Source organism: Nicotiana sylvestris, chromosome 1 (assembly GCF_000393655.2).
Source record: "Nicotiana sylvestris chromosome 1, ASM39365v2, whole genome shotgun sequence".
Lineage (NCBI taxonomy): Eukaryota > Viridiplantae > Streptophyta > Magnoliopsida > Solanales > Solanaceae > Nicotiana > Nicotiana sylvestris.
In genome coordinates, this window is record NC_091057.1 from 157,565,581 (window position 1) to 157,583,513 (window position 17,933).

The following is a 17,933-nucleotide window of genomic DNA, read 5'->3' on the forward strand; positions in this document are numbered from 1 at the left end:
CCACGGGATTCGAGGGTGCCTAACACCTTCCCTCGGGTCAACAGAATTCCTTACTTAGAATTTCTGGTTCGCAGACTTCATTTGGAAAAGTCGAATATTTTCCTCGATTTGGGATTCAAGATAAACCGGTGACTTGGGACACCAAAAGCCAAACTTTTCCCAAGTGGCGACTCTGAATTAAATAAATAATCCCATTTCGAATATTGTCACTTAAATTGGAAAAACTCCCCCGCGCGTCTTAACCCTTCGGGGCGGGCGCGCAAAAAGGAGGTGTGACAGCGAGTATTAAAAATGTGGAGTTCAATAAGAGCCAATCAAACGTTGTATTAAGTTATACAACAATTACTTTTTCTTGTACGCCCAACCAAATACTCCAATATATAACTTATATAGAATTTTATACTGAGATTATTATTGGTAAACCAAATGACTTTGAAGAATATACTCTCTAACTAATTTAATGGGAGAATCAAATTTTATTTATTTGGTAAATATTTCAAAAGAAGTAGAAGTGAAAAATGAGTAAAAAGTTTGTACCTACCCCAATAACAGCCACACTTTAGTTTCCCAAGTTTGATTTATATGACTGACTTTATTGATGACAACTGCCCACTTGTCAATAGTTTCCTCTTTTGTAGCTCAGGAATATAACAAAATTGAATCGAGAAAGACCATATACTCAAACATCAAGCATTCATGCTAGAGAAAAGGAGAATGTTTTCGTCAACTTAATGACAAAATTTTCCCCAGATAAATGAAAAAGTGTTTATAAAGAGCGTAAAGATTGAGGGGGATAAAGAAAATGGTCAAAAGGGAGCAGAGGGGAGCAACAACGGCTCAACCTCTGCTCTCTCACCGACCAAGAAATTCGTGACCTTGGAAATGGAGACACCAGGCGGCTCAGCCGGGGAGACGCCTTTATATGGCGGCTCCTCCATGGAGCCGACTGAGCTTCATTCGGCTCCATCTGCCATGCTGGCGGATTACCCGCCAGTGCATGGCTTTCAGGATGCGAAAAATTTAGTTTGCATGGAATCAGGGAAATTATGGGCAATTGCAGGTCCCATAGCGTTTAATATTCTGTGTAATTATGGGATTAATTCTTTCACAAGTATATTTGTTGGACATATTGGTGATGTTGAGCTCTCTGCCGTTGCCATTTCTTTATCGGTTATAGCAAATTTCTCATTCGGCTTCTTGGTTAGGTTCCTTTTATTCTGCCTCATTCTCAAGTTCTGTTCTTTTTTCTGGTTTCTTGGAAATTATTCCAACATCATTATCCCATCAAATTCGGCCCTTCCCCGGACCCCGCACATACCGGGAATTTAGTGCACCGGGCTGCCCTTATCATCATCCCATCAAAAATATAAAATAAACGTAAAATATATAAAATAAAAAAAAATGTTGGTGTTCATCAACCTCTCTGGTGAGATTACTACTATAGATCACAAATAACTTAGTGGGCGTATGGACATAAGAATTGTGATATTCCGGAAAAAGTGAATTTTTTTTCAAGTGAAAATGATATTTGAAAATTAGAGTTGTGTTTGGACATGAATACAATTTGGAGCTGTTTTTGAATTTTTGTGAATAATTTGAAGTGAAAATTTTGAAATACGGTTTTTTGGAGTTTTTCAAATTTTCAAAAAATTCTGAAATTAAACTTCATGTGAAAATCGAAATTTTTATTGCCGAACACTTATTCTGAAAAAAAGAAGTAAATTTGTTGCCAAAAAAGGTGAACAATTTCTTATGGCCAAACAGGCCTTTAGTAGTCTATAATCTTGAAATAATCTAGAATCTCAAAGAGGTTGTAACTTTTGGAATTTAATTTATTAATGTGCATGATGTGAAAAAAACATGCTCTTATGTTATTTCTTATTTTTAGGTATCTAAGTTTTGTTTTGAATGGATTAATCAGTTAGGTATGGGTAGTGCACTTGAGACACTATGTGGACAAGCATTTGGTGCAGGCCAAGTAGAATTGCTAGGAGTTTACTTACAAAGATCATGGATAATCCTTGTTGGTTCATGCTTCTGCATAATGCCACTCTACATCTTCTCAGCACCAATATTAAAGCTTCTAGGCCAAAGACATGACATAGCAGAATTAGCTGGAAAATTTTCAATTCAAATCATACCTCAAATGTTCTCCCTCGCGATCAACTTCCCAACCCAAAAATTCTTGCAAGCACAAAGCAATGTCGCGGTTCTTGCTTGGGTTGGATTCATGGCTTTGATCGTGCATATCGGTGTGCTCTTTCTTTTTGTTAGAGTTTTTCGATGGGGCGTTACTGGTGCTGCTGCTGCATATGATGTTTCTGCTTGGGCTATTGCTTTGGCTCAGGTGATTTATATTGTTGGTTGGTGTAAAGATAGTTGGAAGGGGTTGTCTTGGTTGGCATTAAAGGAACTTTGGCCCTTTGTAAAGCTTTCTGTTGCATCAGCAGTTATGATTTGCTTGGAAATTTGGTATTTTATGACCATCATTGTTTTAACTGGTCATCTTGAGGATCCTGTCATTGCTGTTGGTTCTCTTTCTATTTGGTATAATCTTGCAAATTTGCACCCTTCTTTATAATGTGTTTGCAATTGTTCTGTTTCAAATTTTGATTCTTTTTTCCATTGTTTCAGTATGAACCTTAATGGATGGGAAGGCATGTTGTTCATTGGTATTAATGCAGCAATAAGGTAGTTTACAAGTTTTGCTTTAACCCTCTATTACAATTGGATTTCACCTATATACACTGACACGTGGGGAGCCTTGGTGTAACTAGTAAAGTTGTTGTCATGTGCCGCAAAAACAACCTCTTGCAAAAGTGCAGAGTAAGGCTGCATACAATAGACCCTTAGGTCCGACCCTTCCCCGGACCCCGTGCATAGCGGTAACTTAATGCACCGGGTTGCCCCCTGTATACACTGACACATGTATTTTAACAAGGGCGTTTTTAGATAACCAAATTATGATAAGTATAGTCAGCTACTAGTTATAGCCGGTCTTCTTAACCTGATAATATAAAAAAGTTGTACGTACATTGTCGGTGCACAGAAGTTAAACTCTTCCGATTAGTGTAATTAATTTTTCAATTTTTCATTTTTCAGTGTTCGCGTATCAAACGAGCTTGGATCGGGCCACCCAAGGGCTGCAAAATATTCAGTTTTTGTCACAGTGGCTGAGTCACTCATAATTGGGATAGTTTGCATGATACTAATCATATTAACAAAGGACCATTTTGCTATGCTTTTCACAAGCAGTGAAAAAATGCAAAAAGCTGTTTCTAAGTTAGCATATCTTCTTGCTGTAACTATGCTGCTTAATAGTGTCCAGCCAGTTATATCAGGTACCAAAATATGTTGCTTCTTACTTAATTAGTCTCAAAATAAAAGGGAAAGGTTGAGAGAATAAATTAGGTTGCTTCTAATATTGAAGGTGTTGCTGTTGGAGGAGGATGGCAAGCACTAGTGGCATACATTAATTTGGCTTGTTATTATGTAATTGGTCTCCCACTTGGATTCCTCCTAGGCTATAAAACAAGGTTGGGAGTTCAGGTAACAAAGCAAATCTTTGTGCTGATTATGTTTTCATTTTTGTCTAAACAACGGGGCGGAAGGGAAAAAGCTTGATTCTGTAATTTGTTGAGTAATAGTACCTGATTTAGATATTAGATTTCTCTAATTTACTGATATTGCCTTATTTTCAGAGTTTTCTAGCTACAAAAATTATTAAGCATATACGTGACATAGCCAACTTGAAATTTCCTACCTCTTTACACGATAGTGTAGTTTCTTGTCCAATTTTTCAAGAATGTTGAAGCAAAATGTATGTTAAAAGAATGTCAAGTTGATGGGTTATTATTTTTTGTCAAGGTTGCTAATTATCACTTCATTTTCTTTCTCTTTTTGTAGGGAATATGGATGGGCATGATTTTTGGAACTTTTCTGCAAACTGTAATTCTTTGTGTTATTGTATACAAAACCAATTGGAACGACGAGGTAATTGTTTGCTTCAGTAAGATAGTAATTGCAAATTTTAAGTAGGTGGTCATTGGATAATTGCAAATATCAAAGGGATTCTTGCTTAGTGACGGAGCTAGAACACATGTTACGGGTTCGATCAAACTCATTAATTTTAATCCAAACTCTATATTTGTCTTAAGAAATCTATTGAATATGTGAGAATTATTAATTTAGAATAGAGTAACTTGAATGAACTAGAATCTCGAACACATAAACTTTAAATTCCAACTTTGCCTCTAATTCTGCTTTCTAATTTCAGGTAGCACAAGCATCAGAGAGAATGAGAAAATGGAGTGGAATTTCTGATGAAGCGGACACTAAGTAAAAAGTTCATATCAAATTCAAGAGATGACACTGTCCTATTGACCGAGTAGAAGATTGACATCACAGATATTCGTAGTACATAATCCCATGCAATTTTTTAATTATTCTTGTAGACATTAATGCCAACTTTAACTTTCTTTTTTTCTTTAGGTATATGTAGATGAAAATGTTAATGTAAAGCTAGATCTATTTTCACATACTTTTTTTTTCAAATGTTATTAAATATTTTCTTTAATATGTGTGACAAAACTTTAACGATATTTATTTTGGACCAGAGATAGTATTATTTTACACAATCATCATGACTTTTAAGATTTAAAATTTAAGAAAAACAGAGTTAAATTTTGTTATAGTATTTCTTTATCAATTATCTGTAGCTATTATTTTAGTGTATCCCTCTAGGCCTCTACTATGGTTTACATAATATACAATTCAAATTAAAATTTTATATTATATACCCTATTAATGTATATATATATATGACGGAGGTCTTACTGTTTTTAACAGCTAGAAGATTAATGGAGTGCGAAAATATAATTTACCTATTAGATTATCACAAGTCCTCGTTCATCTTCAAATATATCAATCTTTTAACTTTGGATTTTCAGAAAAAGAAAAAAAGGAAGACTAAATAATTGTTCCATCGATTTTTTAAGCGACGAATTTGTGGTCTCAATATGGGTAAAAATATGACCATAAAATGGTTGTTCTTAAAAGGAACGATAAGGGGTCGTCCAAGTTGTAGTCGTACCCACGAGGCGTGATAGCATAGAGCATCTCGGCCATTGCCGTGGTCAAGCCGCCAAAAAGCTTACGTCGCAGAACAAGTGTAATGTTTAGGCAAGTAATGAAGGGTACAGTCATGAGAAAATATGTCGGTTAAAGACCATTGAATAAAAGAGAAAATTGTTAGTATATATAGAGAGGGGGGAGATCATTCAAAAAAACCCGGATCTAGCTACAACATTTATAGTCATGGAATCAAGAAAAGAGAGATCCCCTAGTGATCAACAACTTCCTCTCCTCTCCTTCTATGTTCTTACGAGTATGGTGCACGCCTGTCATAGATGTAAGCTCATCATTTACATTAGATGTATGATAACCATCTTAAGAAATATTACACAAGCTTGTTCTTCTTCGATTGTTGTACTCAGTATATTTGAATCTAGAGTTAATTATGTTTGGCTAAGATTTACCTTCTATCTATTCTATTAATTAGTTTAACTAAAAGGTGTAACACCAAACAATTTGGCGCTATCTATGGAGATTTCTTAGCCAAATTCTTTAGTTTCCTTTAGATCTAGAACCAACCAAGTATTACTTCCAGGCTGCTACAACTTCACCATCTTGGTGACAACATAAACTAAAAAAAAATGATAGATAAATTTTTGACACAACTTTATCAATCTAGGTCAGATCCCTACACAAAATAAAAATTATGACTGATGTTTATATGAGACCCATGCCTCACCCGTGACGGCAGGTTCAATAAGTCATACGCGCGGGTGAAATAGGACTACGATCACTATGTGCTTGACGTGAACGTGGTCCCATGCGATGTATTCACCCTGTATACCAACCCGTACTTCCGCCCCTTGGGAAGGGATGATAACCCGTTGCATGACCCTTTGGGAGGCCAGGCATATCCCGCATTATTTTCGTAACATGCATGCTGGATAATTTATAAATAAAGCATGACATGTTTCCCTTTTTGTTTATATATATCGGACAGGGACTCGGCCTCGGTGTCCCTACGGGCGAGGTAAGCCCAACTCACGAGAAGTCTAGACGCAGCTGAACGGCGAAGTAAAAACGTGGCTGCAAAATAAGAAACCACTGTTCGAGTACTAGGCGGAGCAAGTAACCATACAATGCTGCTCCTCCTTTCACCGGCTTGCTAGACCGAGGTAACAGACAATTTCATTTGGGTTTTTCACTCTTTTGATTGATTCGAAACAGGTACGCAAGTACTCGCATGAGTATGCAAGCAGGGGACCAACGCCGCCAAAACACCCAGGAAACGCACAGTATTCTCCAATGAGAACAAAATTAAGCAAACTAGGACTCGCCCAGGGAACGCCCAGTATCCTCCAGTAAAAATAAAGCCGAGCACATCGGGGCTCACCCCGACGTACGGATAAACTGTACCGCGACGTGCAGTGCTCTCCAAAAAAACACATAGTGATAATGATACAACGGGTTACTATTTCGATCTTGCTCGAAATAACACCCCTACGGCAAAAAAAAGAATTCGATTTCGCTCGAATTACAACGGGTTACTATTTCGATCTTGCTCGAAATAACACCCCTACGACAAAAGGCCATCGCCAAAAGAGAAGAATTCGACTCTACTCGAATTACAACGAGTTGCTATTTCGATCTTGCTCGAAATAACACCCCTACAGCCAAAGGCCATCGCCAAAAGAAAAGAATTCAACTCCGCTCGAATTACAACGGGTTACTATTTTGATTTTGCTCTAAATAACACCCCTACGGCCTAAGGTCATCGCCAAAAGAGAAGAATTCAACTCCGCTCGAATTACAACGGGTTACTATTTCGATCTTGCTCGAAATAACACCCCTACGGCCAAAGGCCATCGCCAAAATAGAAGAATTCGACTCCGCTCGAATTACAAAGGGTTACTGTTTCGATCTTGCTCGAAATAACACCCTTACGACCAAGGGCCATCGCCAAAAGAGGAGAATTCGACTCCGCTTGAATTACAACGGGTTACTATTTCGATCTTGCTCGAAATAACACCGTTACAGCCAAAAGCCATCGTCAAAAGAGAAAAATTCAACTCTGCTTGAATTACAACAGGTTGCTATTTCGATCTTGCTCGAAATAACACCCATACGGCCAAAGGCCATATCCAAAAGAGAACTCGACTTTGCTCGAATTACAATGGGTGCCTATTTCGTTCTTGCTCGAAATAACACCCCTACGGCCAAAGGCCATCGCCAAAAGAAAAATTCGACCTCGCTCGAATTACAGTAGGTTACAATTCGACCTTGCTTGAATTAACACCTTTACAGCCACTGGCTATCGTCCAAACAAGTAGGTTACAATTCGACCTCGCTTGGAACAACACCTTTACGGTTGTCGGTCATCGTCGAATAAAAGAAAAAGTTTGAACTCGTTCAAACATGTCAGAAATTAACTTCTCTCTAGATGGCGATTCCAAAGTTCAAACCCGCTCGAATACATATGAAAAAGTTTTCGCCTAAGACGGCAAATCTGAACTCAATCCTGCTCGAATACATATGAAAAGGTTTTCGCCTAAGTTGGCAAATCTGAACTCAATCCCGCTCGAATGTTCAAATCGAAACTGACCATCCAAAATGGCAAATCCGAATTTGATCTCGTTTGAATCAAGGACGATTCCGCTAAAGCGACAAATCGGAAGTTGACCTCGCCCGGACATGCAGATCCGAAGTGACTTCATTTAGACTCACGTGACAAGATCCTGCTCGACCCGGGTAGGGTCGGATTCCTAAATCGAAAAATCAGGGACTCATCAAAAAAAATCCAAAGGTCTATATTAAAACAAAAAGATATGTAACAAGCAAGGGGGAGAAAAATAAAATCAAAAGATACACAAAAGCGAAGCAACTATTTTATTTATACGTACGTGCACAATAGTCGTACCTTACAAAAGGCTGGAAGCCCTAAAAAGAGAACAAAAACGAACAAAAAAAAAGACTATAAAAGTTGCAGCAACTTTTCACTCAGCGTCATCACTGTCGTTCTCCCCATCATTATCTTTAGCCAACCCATCCTCACCGGCTTCCGATGTCACAGGGTCATAGCTGCAATTTACACGAGCCTCAGGCGCCTTCGCCCGAGCTTCTTCAAAGGCAGCCTCAAAAACACTGTCTGTCTCTCATAAAACCTTGTATATGTCTCGTTGGGCCTCGGCATGGACCCTCAACTCATGCAAGTGGCGAGGAACAGCGGCAGAGGAAGATTGAACTTAAGCCAACAATTGCGCCTTTTCAGCCTCGAGGGTCGCGACCCGGTCTCCCAAGTTTGAAGCTTCCTAGTCAATTTTGCCAATGCGCTCTTCAAGCCTCGCCTCCCTTAGTGTGGTCGTTTCCCTCTCAGACTCCTACTCAGATTTGAAGATGTGGATAGTGTCCTCCAACGCTGTCACCCTTGCCAAAGCCGAAGCCCGAGCATTCTCGGCACTTTCCATCTCAGCCATTTTCCTCTCCAGTTCGGCCAACTTTCCCATCCATTCTGCACTCAAAGCTTCGACTCTGGAGGCATTTTGCTCAAGTTCGGCTTGCAACGACAACACCTTTGCCTGAATATGCTCATATTCCGCAGCGACCCTATTTCCCAACTCAAGCTCTTCATTTTTGGCACGGAGTAGCTCCTCGAGCTCACTACATCTATGGATGGAATGCATCAACTCCTGGTCCCTTTTCTCCAACTCCTCACCGAGGGATTGGGTGTCGGTACCCGCCCTGAGCCACTCGTGCATCTCACGGCATTTGTTGCGATACCGCAAATACTTTTCAAACATCTTCAGAAAAATCTTGGCCCAAGTCTCGACCCTACGAGCACTCTCGATCTCCGGCGTGTAAGACTAAAAACAAAGAGAAGAAGAGATTCGATAAGGTCCAAGGTCAAAAAAAAGAGCAACTTACCCTTAGGCCTAACGTGGCCACACCTCGTGACAATTCGGCATCGCTGACATCCTGAAGAACCCCACTTTATGCGACAGAGCATAAAAGGTCAAACTGTGGCACAAAATCCACCGTGTCTCGCAGAAGGTTGAGATCCGACGGGATTTCGAGTATTCGGGAAGGACCTCCTGCTCTTACCACAGTTCGGGTAAAGCCCTCCTCGAATATCTTAATATCGTCAGGATCAAGGTCGGATTCAGACTCGTAATCATCAACCATGATATCATTTCCCTAATCTTTATCCGGAGAAGAAGTGCGGCTCGTCTGGATGTCAAAGGGTCACCCAAGATAGCAACGACAATATCGAGACTCTGTCTCTCCACCACATCAGCCTGTTGACCGCTCACAACAGGCATCGTCTCTACAGCAGAGCTGGCATCATCTCTGATTTCTATCACTGTCGGGGTAAGGGCACCCATCGAAGAACTATCGGCTGGGGAAACCTCTTTCAACACCACCCTCTATCTCTTTGGTGGGGCCTCCTCACTACATATGCAGGAAGATTCACCTACTGATTGGGGTGGAAGGGTCGGAACCTCCGACTGAGTAATCTCCAAACGCGCAGCTTCGGCCACAGGTGCAGGCTGAACAATAATTCTTGGTACAGGACGGGCAGTAGCCCTCGGTGCAGGATGAGTAGAAGGCGTCGGTTGATGGAAACTGAGCGGAGGAGCCCTGGCCCTTCGCACTCTCCCTGTCAACAAAGAAAGACGATCATATAACGACAAGGTTAAGTCATGAGGTAAAAGAATAAAGAAAAAGTGTGGCGGGTTGACTGACCAGTGAGAGGCTTGCGCCCATACTTCTCATGGAAGGACGCCCATTCACGAATCCCCATTGTATGGGGGAGAATTGTGCCTACCCACTTGCATATATCGTCAACTAGTGGGGGAGGTAGTCTCTCGGCTGCAAAAGCAAAAATAAAATCCTTAGCAATATCACCTCATAGAGAACGATCGACGACCGCCTTAAGAGGAATCACAAAATAAATAAAGGAAAACTCACGAGCGAAGTTCCACATCTCTGGGAACCCTGCCGAGTCCGCCACAAGGTGCTCTATCTGCACGTAGAAATAACTTTCCTAGAAGCGGCGATTGGCCTTATCGTCCATCTTCACCACTCAGCTTTTGGTTCCTCGATGGCTTATATGGATCATTGAACCCCGAAGAAAGTGAGAGGCAAAGATGTGAAGCATGTGCCTCAAGGAAATTCCTCGTCCGACAAGCTCCGTGTACTTGATAAGCATGAGGAACAGTTTGTACACGTACGGAGAGAGATAGGTCGGGCACACTTCGTAGAAGCGGCAAAATTCTACCAACAAAGAGGGGAGAGGAAGCGTGTACCCGATAACAAATGGGTACGCGTAAAATGCGCAATACCTTGGGCGGTGTAGATGAACAATGTCCTCCCCCGCCGCCGATACCATTTCAGTATGAGTAAGGATTCCCCACTTGGCCTTGAGCGCCGTATTCTCCGCTTCATCCATTGTAAAAGGAACAGGATCCAGTTCATCTCCGGCAGGGCTATTAAAATCTGTCCTCATTTTCCCCGGGCTGGGAACTATCTCGTCCACTATCGGAAACCCCTCATCTTCCACCACCTCCATTCTTTATTCGAGAAGGGGCACATCACTTTCCGGTACCGGAACGTTAATAAACCCATCAGTTTGAGAAGTACCAGCCATTTGTCTCTCGATCGAAGTGAACAATAACGATGAGGGAAAAGAAATAAGAGTCACCTCAAATTCTGTCGAAAGCAAAAGTATGAAGGACAAGAGGAAGAGGAACAAAGTTTCTTTCTCAGTAAAATTGAAAAACACAACAGTCAAATAAGTGTTTCCCCCATTTATAGGAACATAAATGTTCTTCGGGAAATCTAAGAGCCGTCAATCAAAAAAGCTGAAAGGGCACGGAAAACGATACGGTACGTGAGAAACGTGCGTCATAATGATACATAATGGGTATTCATGATACCCTGAATCGATGCAATGATTCAGCTCCGAACTGACGTAACAGTCCGATGATACCACTAAAGCGTCACGTCGCCACCTCGCCTTAAGGACCTCGTCCAACGCATAATATTCAGATTTCTCCTATCTTTTGAATCAACAGAATTCGTCCATCAAGCTCGCCAAGAGGCGACCCCGACGGACGGAGAGACTAACTGTATGGGTCAAAATTTGACCATAAGATGGTTGTTCTTAAAAGGAACGATAAGGGGTCGACCGAGCCGTAGTCGTACCCACGGGGCGTGATAGCATAGAGCATCTCGGCCATTGTCGTGGTCAAGCCGCCAAAAAGCTTACAACGCAGAACAAGTGTAATGTTTAGGCAAGTAATGAAGGGTACAATCATGAGAAAGTATGTCGGTTAAAGACCATTGGATAAAAGGAAAAATTGTTAGTATATATAGAGAGGAGGGACATCATCGAAAAGCCCCCGGATCTGGCTACAACGTTTATAGTCATGGAATCAAGAAAAGAGAGATCCCCTAGTCATCAACTGCTTCCTCTCTTCTCCTTCTATGTTCTTACGAGTATGGTGCAAGCCTTTCATAGATGTAAACTCATCATTTACATTTGATGTATGATAACCATCTTAAGAAATATTATACAAGCTTGTTCTTATTCGATTGTTGTACTCAGTATATTTGGATCTAGAGTTAATTATGTTCGGCTAAAATTTACCATCTCTCCTCTCTCTATTAATTAGTTTAACTAAAAAGTTTAACACTTTTTTGGTCAAACAACATATAAAGCAAATACATATATCGATTCTTAATGCCTTTTGGAACATGTGAAAACATTTGTTTTTGTCACTTACAATTACCCAAGAAAATAGTACGATTACCCAAAAATTCCGTCCTTTCTTTTTATGCTTTGACCCCATACGACCTTGTCTATCACTAAGTAGTGTACTTTTCTTGTTTCATTTCCCAAGTTCTGCAAATGCAATTTTCCAATAGATTTATTAGTCCATTACCTGTAATTAGAAGTAGGAAATTGTATTTTAATTTTTTATACTATTAACACTTTCTAAGATGGAAATAATTTAGAGCCTCCAAATACTCAATATTAGTTAGTATGATTTTTCTGTCGCAAAAATTAGCTTATATTATCTAAAACATTTTATTATATTTTAACAATTTTGAATTGTATGTTACTTTATAAATATTAGCCCAAATATAAGTGTGATAAATGAATATTGAGTCGTGCACTTTACATAGTCTGGGGGAGGGTACACAAATAACCGTTTTGGGATGCTATTTAATGATTAGGCAATACTTATTTTATCCTGAAAATTTAAATTAAAAATCTTAATTTCAGGATAATTTAAAATATTTGTATCCAAAAAATTGAACTAAAAAACTCATATTCATGATATATTAACTAATTTCTAAATAACAGCCTTTTAGAGTGGCTATCTGATGTCATTTCTATGTCTAAAGAGACAGGAAATTTAGCTTTAGCCAAATGAGGCCCATAATAAGAAGCCCATTAGGGTTTTCAATATTTGTAGCTAAGTTTTCACCATTAGCCCTTCTATATAGAGGCATCTATTTGGGTCATTTGGACATCACTTAGGTGTGATGACCCGATAGATCATCTTATGATTTAAAATTAAATTCTGTATTTTGAGGCTTAAAACACCTTATTTTATTTTTCCTCGATTTGCGTGCGCAGTCCGACTTGTTTCCGAAAAGTTTTTATATTGAAAGTTGATAAAAATAAGACTTTTTGTCTTAAAAGTTACTTTTAGTTAACATCGGTCAACGTTTTGAGTAAACGGACTCAGACTCATATTTTGACGGTCTCGGTGGGTCCATATTGAAATGTGGGACCTGGGCGTATGTCCAGAATCGAATTTCGAGGTCCCTAGCTTGAGCTATGAATTTTTATTGAAAATTTAATAGTTTTTAAGAATTGATTGATGTTTGGCCTCGTTGATACCAGATCTGTATTTTAGTTCCGGAGCCCGGTATAGGTCCAATATAATATTTATGACTTGTTTGTGAAATTTGGTAAGAAACGAAATCGATTTGACGTAATTCGTATGTCCGGTTGAGAAAATAGAAGTTTCAAAGTTTTCTTGAAAATGTCATTCGATTTGGTGTTAAATTCGTAGTTGTGGGTGTTATTTTGGCAATTTGATCGCACAAGCAAGTTCGTATGATATTTTAAGACTTGTGTGCATGTTTGGTTTGGATCCCCAAAGGCTCGGGTGAGTTTTGGATAGGCTATGGAGTGAAAATAGGACTTAGAACACTGTCGGTGCAGCTAATCTTGTTGCAGGCCCCTGATCTCGCCATTTGCGAGATCAGGCATTGCATTTGCGACCTCTAAAGGGTTCACATTTACGAGCTTCTCATTGCAAATGTGAAGAGAAGCTGGGCCACCTTACGTTCGCATTTACGAACCTTCCTTCGCATTTGCGATGGGGACAGGGGAAGACACTCTTCGTATTTGCAATCATTGGATCGCATTTGCGGCCAGCTCAGCTCGCATTTGCAAGCATTTCTTTGCTTTGGTGAAGGAAGCAGAACTTTGGGAGTCTTTGCAAATGCGATGGATTTCTCACATTTGCGGGCAATACGACATTTGCAACTTTGTAAAAGTGACTTAAACGGGATTTTTCTCCCATTCTTCAAATTTTCAAAACCTAAAACACAAGAGGCAATTTTTCAAAGACCATTTCTTCCCCAAAACCTTGGTGAGTGATTCTAAAGTAGTTTTTTTCAATCTTTCACTATATTTTACAAGAATTCAACCTAGAATCTAGTGTTTTCATGGTGGAATTGGGGATTTTTGGGTAGAAACTAGAAAATTCGAAATTTGGAGATTTGGACCTCAATTTGAGGTCGGATTCCAAATTCAATTATATATCCGGGCTCGGAGGTGAATGGGTAATCGGGTTTTGATCCGAATTCTGGGTTTGGACCAAGCAGGGCCAGGTGTTTACTTTTGTTGACTTTTTCAAAAATGGCCTAAATTGAATCATTTGCAATCGTAAGTAGTCCCTAAGGCTTAAATTGAATCGTTTGGTTGGTAATTTTACTAGATTCTATCGGTCCGAAGGCTTGTGTGAAGGGAAAGGCGGTGGTTGAGCTTTGAGTTAGCCGTTGGAGCGAGGTAAGTGTCGTGGTTAACCTTGGCTTGAGGGATTGAGTCTTATTTGCCTAATTGCTACGTGTTTGAATGTTGAGTACAACGTATAGGTGAGGTGACGAGTACCTATGTGTTGTTGTCGAATTATAGCATGTGAATGGGTCATATTCTTGTAATTATTGCTTCTTTGATCATATTATCCATGTTTAGACTAGCTACTTGTTATGTTGAGCAATCTTATCATGTTTACGGACTTTGGTATTTGTTGAGCATTGACTCAAAGTTGAGGTTGATATTGTGGAATCAAATGTCGAATTAAGACTTGTTGTTGTCATTTCTATCTCCCTGTTATTATTGCTCCTTGTTTTGGTGAAGGAGAGTGTTAATGCACGAAGGATGATGTCGTGCCATGTTTTGCGAGTGATAATGCACGAAGGGTGATACGATGCCAGATTGTGAGTGTTAATGCACGAAGAGTGATGCCGTGACATATTATGAGAGAGTTAATGCACGAAGGGTGGTGCCGTGCCATTTCTATTATTTCATATGGTAAGATTGAGAGTAAAAGCACAAAGGGTGATGCCGTGCAGTTTCCTTTACCATTTTTACGTGTTCTATCTGTTTAAGGCATATTGATTGATCAAGTCTTTATCACTACTTTGATTCCTTATATTGTGATCCCCTCAGCATGTCCCTCTCCTAATATTACATGTCTTGCTTCTTTTATTATTGTTATTGCTATATGTATGGTTATATTGCACATGTTATTTGTAGGTGTCTTTTCCTAGCCTCATCACTACTTCGTTGAGGTTAGGCTCGACACTTACCAGTACATGGGGTCGGTTGTACTGATATTGTACTCTGCACTTCCTGTGCAGATTTTGGTGTCGGTCTGAGCTGATTTATACTAGCTGCTAACTTCATTCCATAGGAGACCTAAGGTAGATCTGTCGGCGTCTGCAGACCTTGGAGTCCCCTTCTAGCCTTTTCAGTTTACTGTTTCTTTTAATTCGAAAACAGTTGTACTTTCTTTCATCCGGTTACTTGTAGTTAATCTTAGAAGTTTGTGAATTCTATAAATACAAGGAGACCCCAGGATCAGTGATATTCAATTTGCAAGTATAATTCTGGCTTTGTTGTATCCTGATGGAGAATTACTTGTAATCCCTAAAGAATATACGGGTAATATCTCTTAAACAATACTGATCTTTCACGCCTCAAAGTTATACTTCTCTTTTGATCTTCTGCAATTTTTCTAACAATTTTCAAGAGATATTTTGTTGTGGAGAAGTTTATGTCTGTTGTAGAGAACCCAGAAAAGTTCATCAAACTAGATCGATTTGATGGATCAAACTTCTCTCACTAGAAGGACAAGATGATTTTCTTTACCGCTCTAAAGATATTTTACGTCATTGATCCATTGTTGCTCGTAATGTCGGAGCCCACTGAAGAAGATTCAGAAGATATCAAAGTCGAGAGGAAGAAACGCCAAGATAATGAATTGCTCTGCCGAGGACACATTCTGAACACTTGGACAGATCAACTCTATGATTTGTATTTCAATCTGAAATCACCAAGAGAAATCTGGACAGCATTGCAGACCGCATATGAAAATGAAAAATGAGGTATTGATAAATTCTTATCCTTATTATACTTTGAATTTAAAATGGTTGAGACAAAACCCATTGTGGATCAGATTCGTGAACTACAAATCTTAGTTTCAAAACTAATGATCTTGAAGTTAAAGTTTCAGATGCACTTCAGATAGTGCCATACTCTCGAAATTGCCTTCTTCCTAGAATGACTATAGAAAGAAAATCTTGCATTCTTATAATAAATTAACAGTGGAACAATGTCGAACTCACCTTCAAATTGAAAGTGAAACTCGTGCTTGTGACGCTATTGTTCAACCTTCGAGTTCTACTGTTAATTTTGTTAGTTAGAATAATATAAAAAATGGAAACAAAAATCTGAAAGTTTCCAACAAGCCTCGTTTTAAGAAACGAAATGATTTGAAGTGTCATCGTTATGGGAAGAAAGTACATAAGATTCGTGACTACAAGTTTAAGAAAGCAACTTCAACCATGGGAATTCTGGAAGTTTAAAAAGTTCGGGAAAGTCCGAGAAAGCAAACATGGTGGAAAGTTCTTCTCATGGCTTGGTTGCAATGGTTTCTGTAGTATCATGTAGTATGGTCATAGAATTAAACATGGTTGTTGCTGCTAGTCAGAGTCAAGACTGGTGTTGGATTTTGGTTCCACATTTCATGCCTGTTATGAAAAGAATATGTTCAAGAACTATGCAGAAATAAAGAAACCCGAGAAGGTTCTGATGGGCAACCATGTGACCGCAAATGTTACAGGAAAGAGAAGTGTTGAGATAAATTTCACTTCTGGGCAGAAGTTGACATTGCTAAATGTATATCATGTTCCTGGCATAAAGAAGAACTTGATGTCCGCTGGTTTGCTGTCTAAGAGAGGCTTCAAGATAGTCATAGAATCTGATCATATAATAGTAACTAAGAAAGTAAGAATAGTGTCTTTGTTGGAAAAGGATACAATTGTAATGGCATGTTTAGATTGAGTATTAATGAAATAAATTATGTTTCTGCTTATATTGTTGAGTCTGATTCTATTTTATGGTATGCTAGATTCGGGCATTTAAATTTTGGTTCCTTAAAATATATGTCTAAAAATGGTTGTATATCATGTAAAATTGAACATGTAGGGAAATATGAAATTTGCATACAAGCAAAAATGGCAAAGAAACCATTTCGTAAAGTTCAAAGATTTTCAGAATTATTAGACTTGATACACTCGGATATATGTGAATTAAATGGTGAATTAACTAGAGGAGGCCAAAGATACTTCATTGCTTTTATAGATGACTTCTCTAGAATTTACATATGTTTATTTACTTAGAACAAAAGATTATGCTTTTCAAAAGTATAAGGAATATAAGTCAGTTGTAGAAAATCAAAAAGGTAGGAAAATTAAAATAATTCGGAGTCATAGAGGAGGGGAATATTTTTCTACTAAATTCAATAAGTTTTGTGAAGAGCATGGATTAATACATCAAACAAGTGCTCCATGTACACCACAACAAAATAGATTGGCTGAAAGAAAAAATAAAAACTTTAGTGGATATAGATAATGCTATGATTTTAAATGCACACTTACCACATAATTCATGGGGTGAAGCTTTATTAACTGCATCTTATATTTTAAATAGAGTGCCTACAAAAAGTATGCAAATTTTACCTTATGAGATTTGGAATGGTAGAAACTAAACTTAAATTATTTTAAAGTGTGGGAGTGTATATTTTATTATAAGTGTGATGACCCGACCAACCGTCTTAAGAATTAATTCTTCGATCCCCAATTACTGCTTTCCCCATATTTATTTCTGCTACTTTGATTTGCCAGGATGTTCGGTTTTGAGTTTCGGAGAGTTTTTGGAAACTTAGTCCCTAAATGAGAGCTTAAGTGTTGGAAAGTTGACCATAGTCAGAACAGTGTGAAGATGGCCTCGGAATAGAAATCTGATGATTCTGTTAGCTCTGTTGGGTGATTTCGGGCTTAGGGGCGTGATCTGATTTTGTTTTGGAGGTCCGTAGCTAATTTGGACTTGAAATGCCGAAAGGTCGAATTTTGAAGTTTCCTGTTAGATGGTGAGATTTTGATCCGAGGGTCGAAATGGAATTCCGAAAGATGGAGTAGCTCCGTAGTGTTGAATGTGACGTGTGTGCAAAATTTCAGGTCAATCGAACGAGGTTTGATGGACTTTTTGATCGAAA

At 38.9% G+C, this 17,933-nt stretch overlaps 2 protein-coding genes across 2 annotated transcripts; both read left to right on the forward strand.

The window, feature by feature from the left end:
* The first annotated feature begins 688 nt into the window (after window positions 1-688).
* Window positions 689-4,557, forward strand: LOC104238851 (protein DETOXIFICATION 34). The gene is made up of 7 exons (XM_009793334.2): window positions 689-1,200; window positions 1,922-2,547; window positions 2,635-2,691; window positions 3,103-3,341; window positions 3,431-3,549; window positions 3,907-3,993; window positions 4,277-4,557. The coding sequence occupies exons 1-7, from the start codon at window positions 883-885 to the stop codon at window positions 4,340-4,342; spliced, it is 1,512 nt and encodes a 503-aa protein (XP_009791636.1). The 5' UTR covers window positions 689-882; the 3' UTR covers window positions 4,343-4,557.
* An 11,714-nt stretch (window positions 4,558-16,271) lies between these two features.
* LOC138876483 (uncharacterized) lies at window positions 16,272-16,720 on the forward strand. Its single transcript, XM_070155500.1, has 2 exons — window positions 16,272-16,307; window positions 16,364-16,720. The coding sequence occupies exons 1-2, from the start codon at window positions 16,272-16,274 to the stop codon at window positions 16,718-16,720; spliced, it is 393 nt and encodes a 130-aa protein (XP_070011601.1).
* Window positions 16,721-17,933: the final 1,213 nt, after the last annotated feature.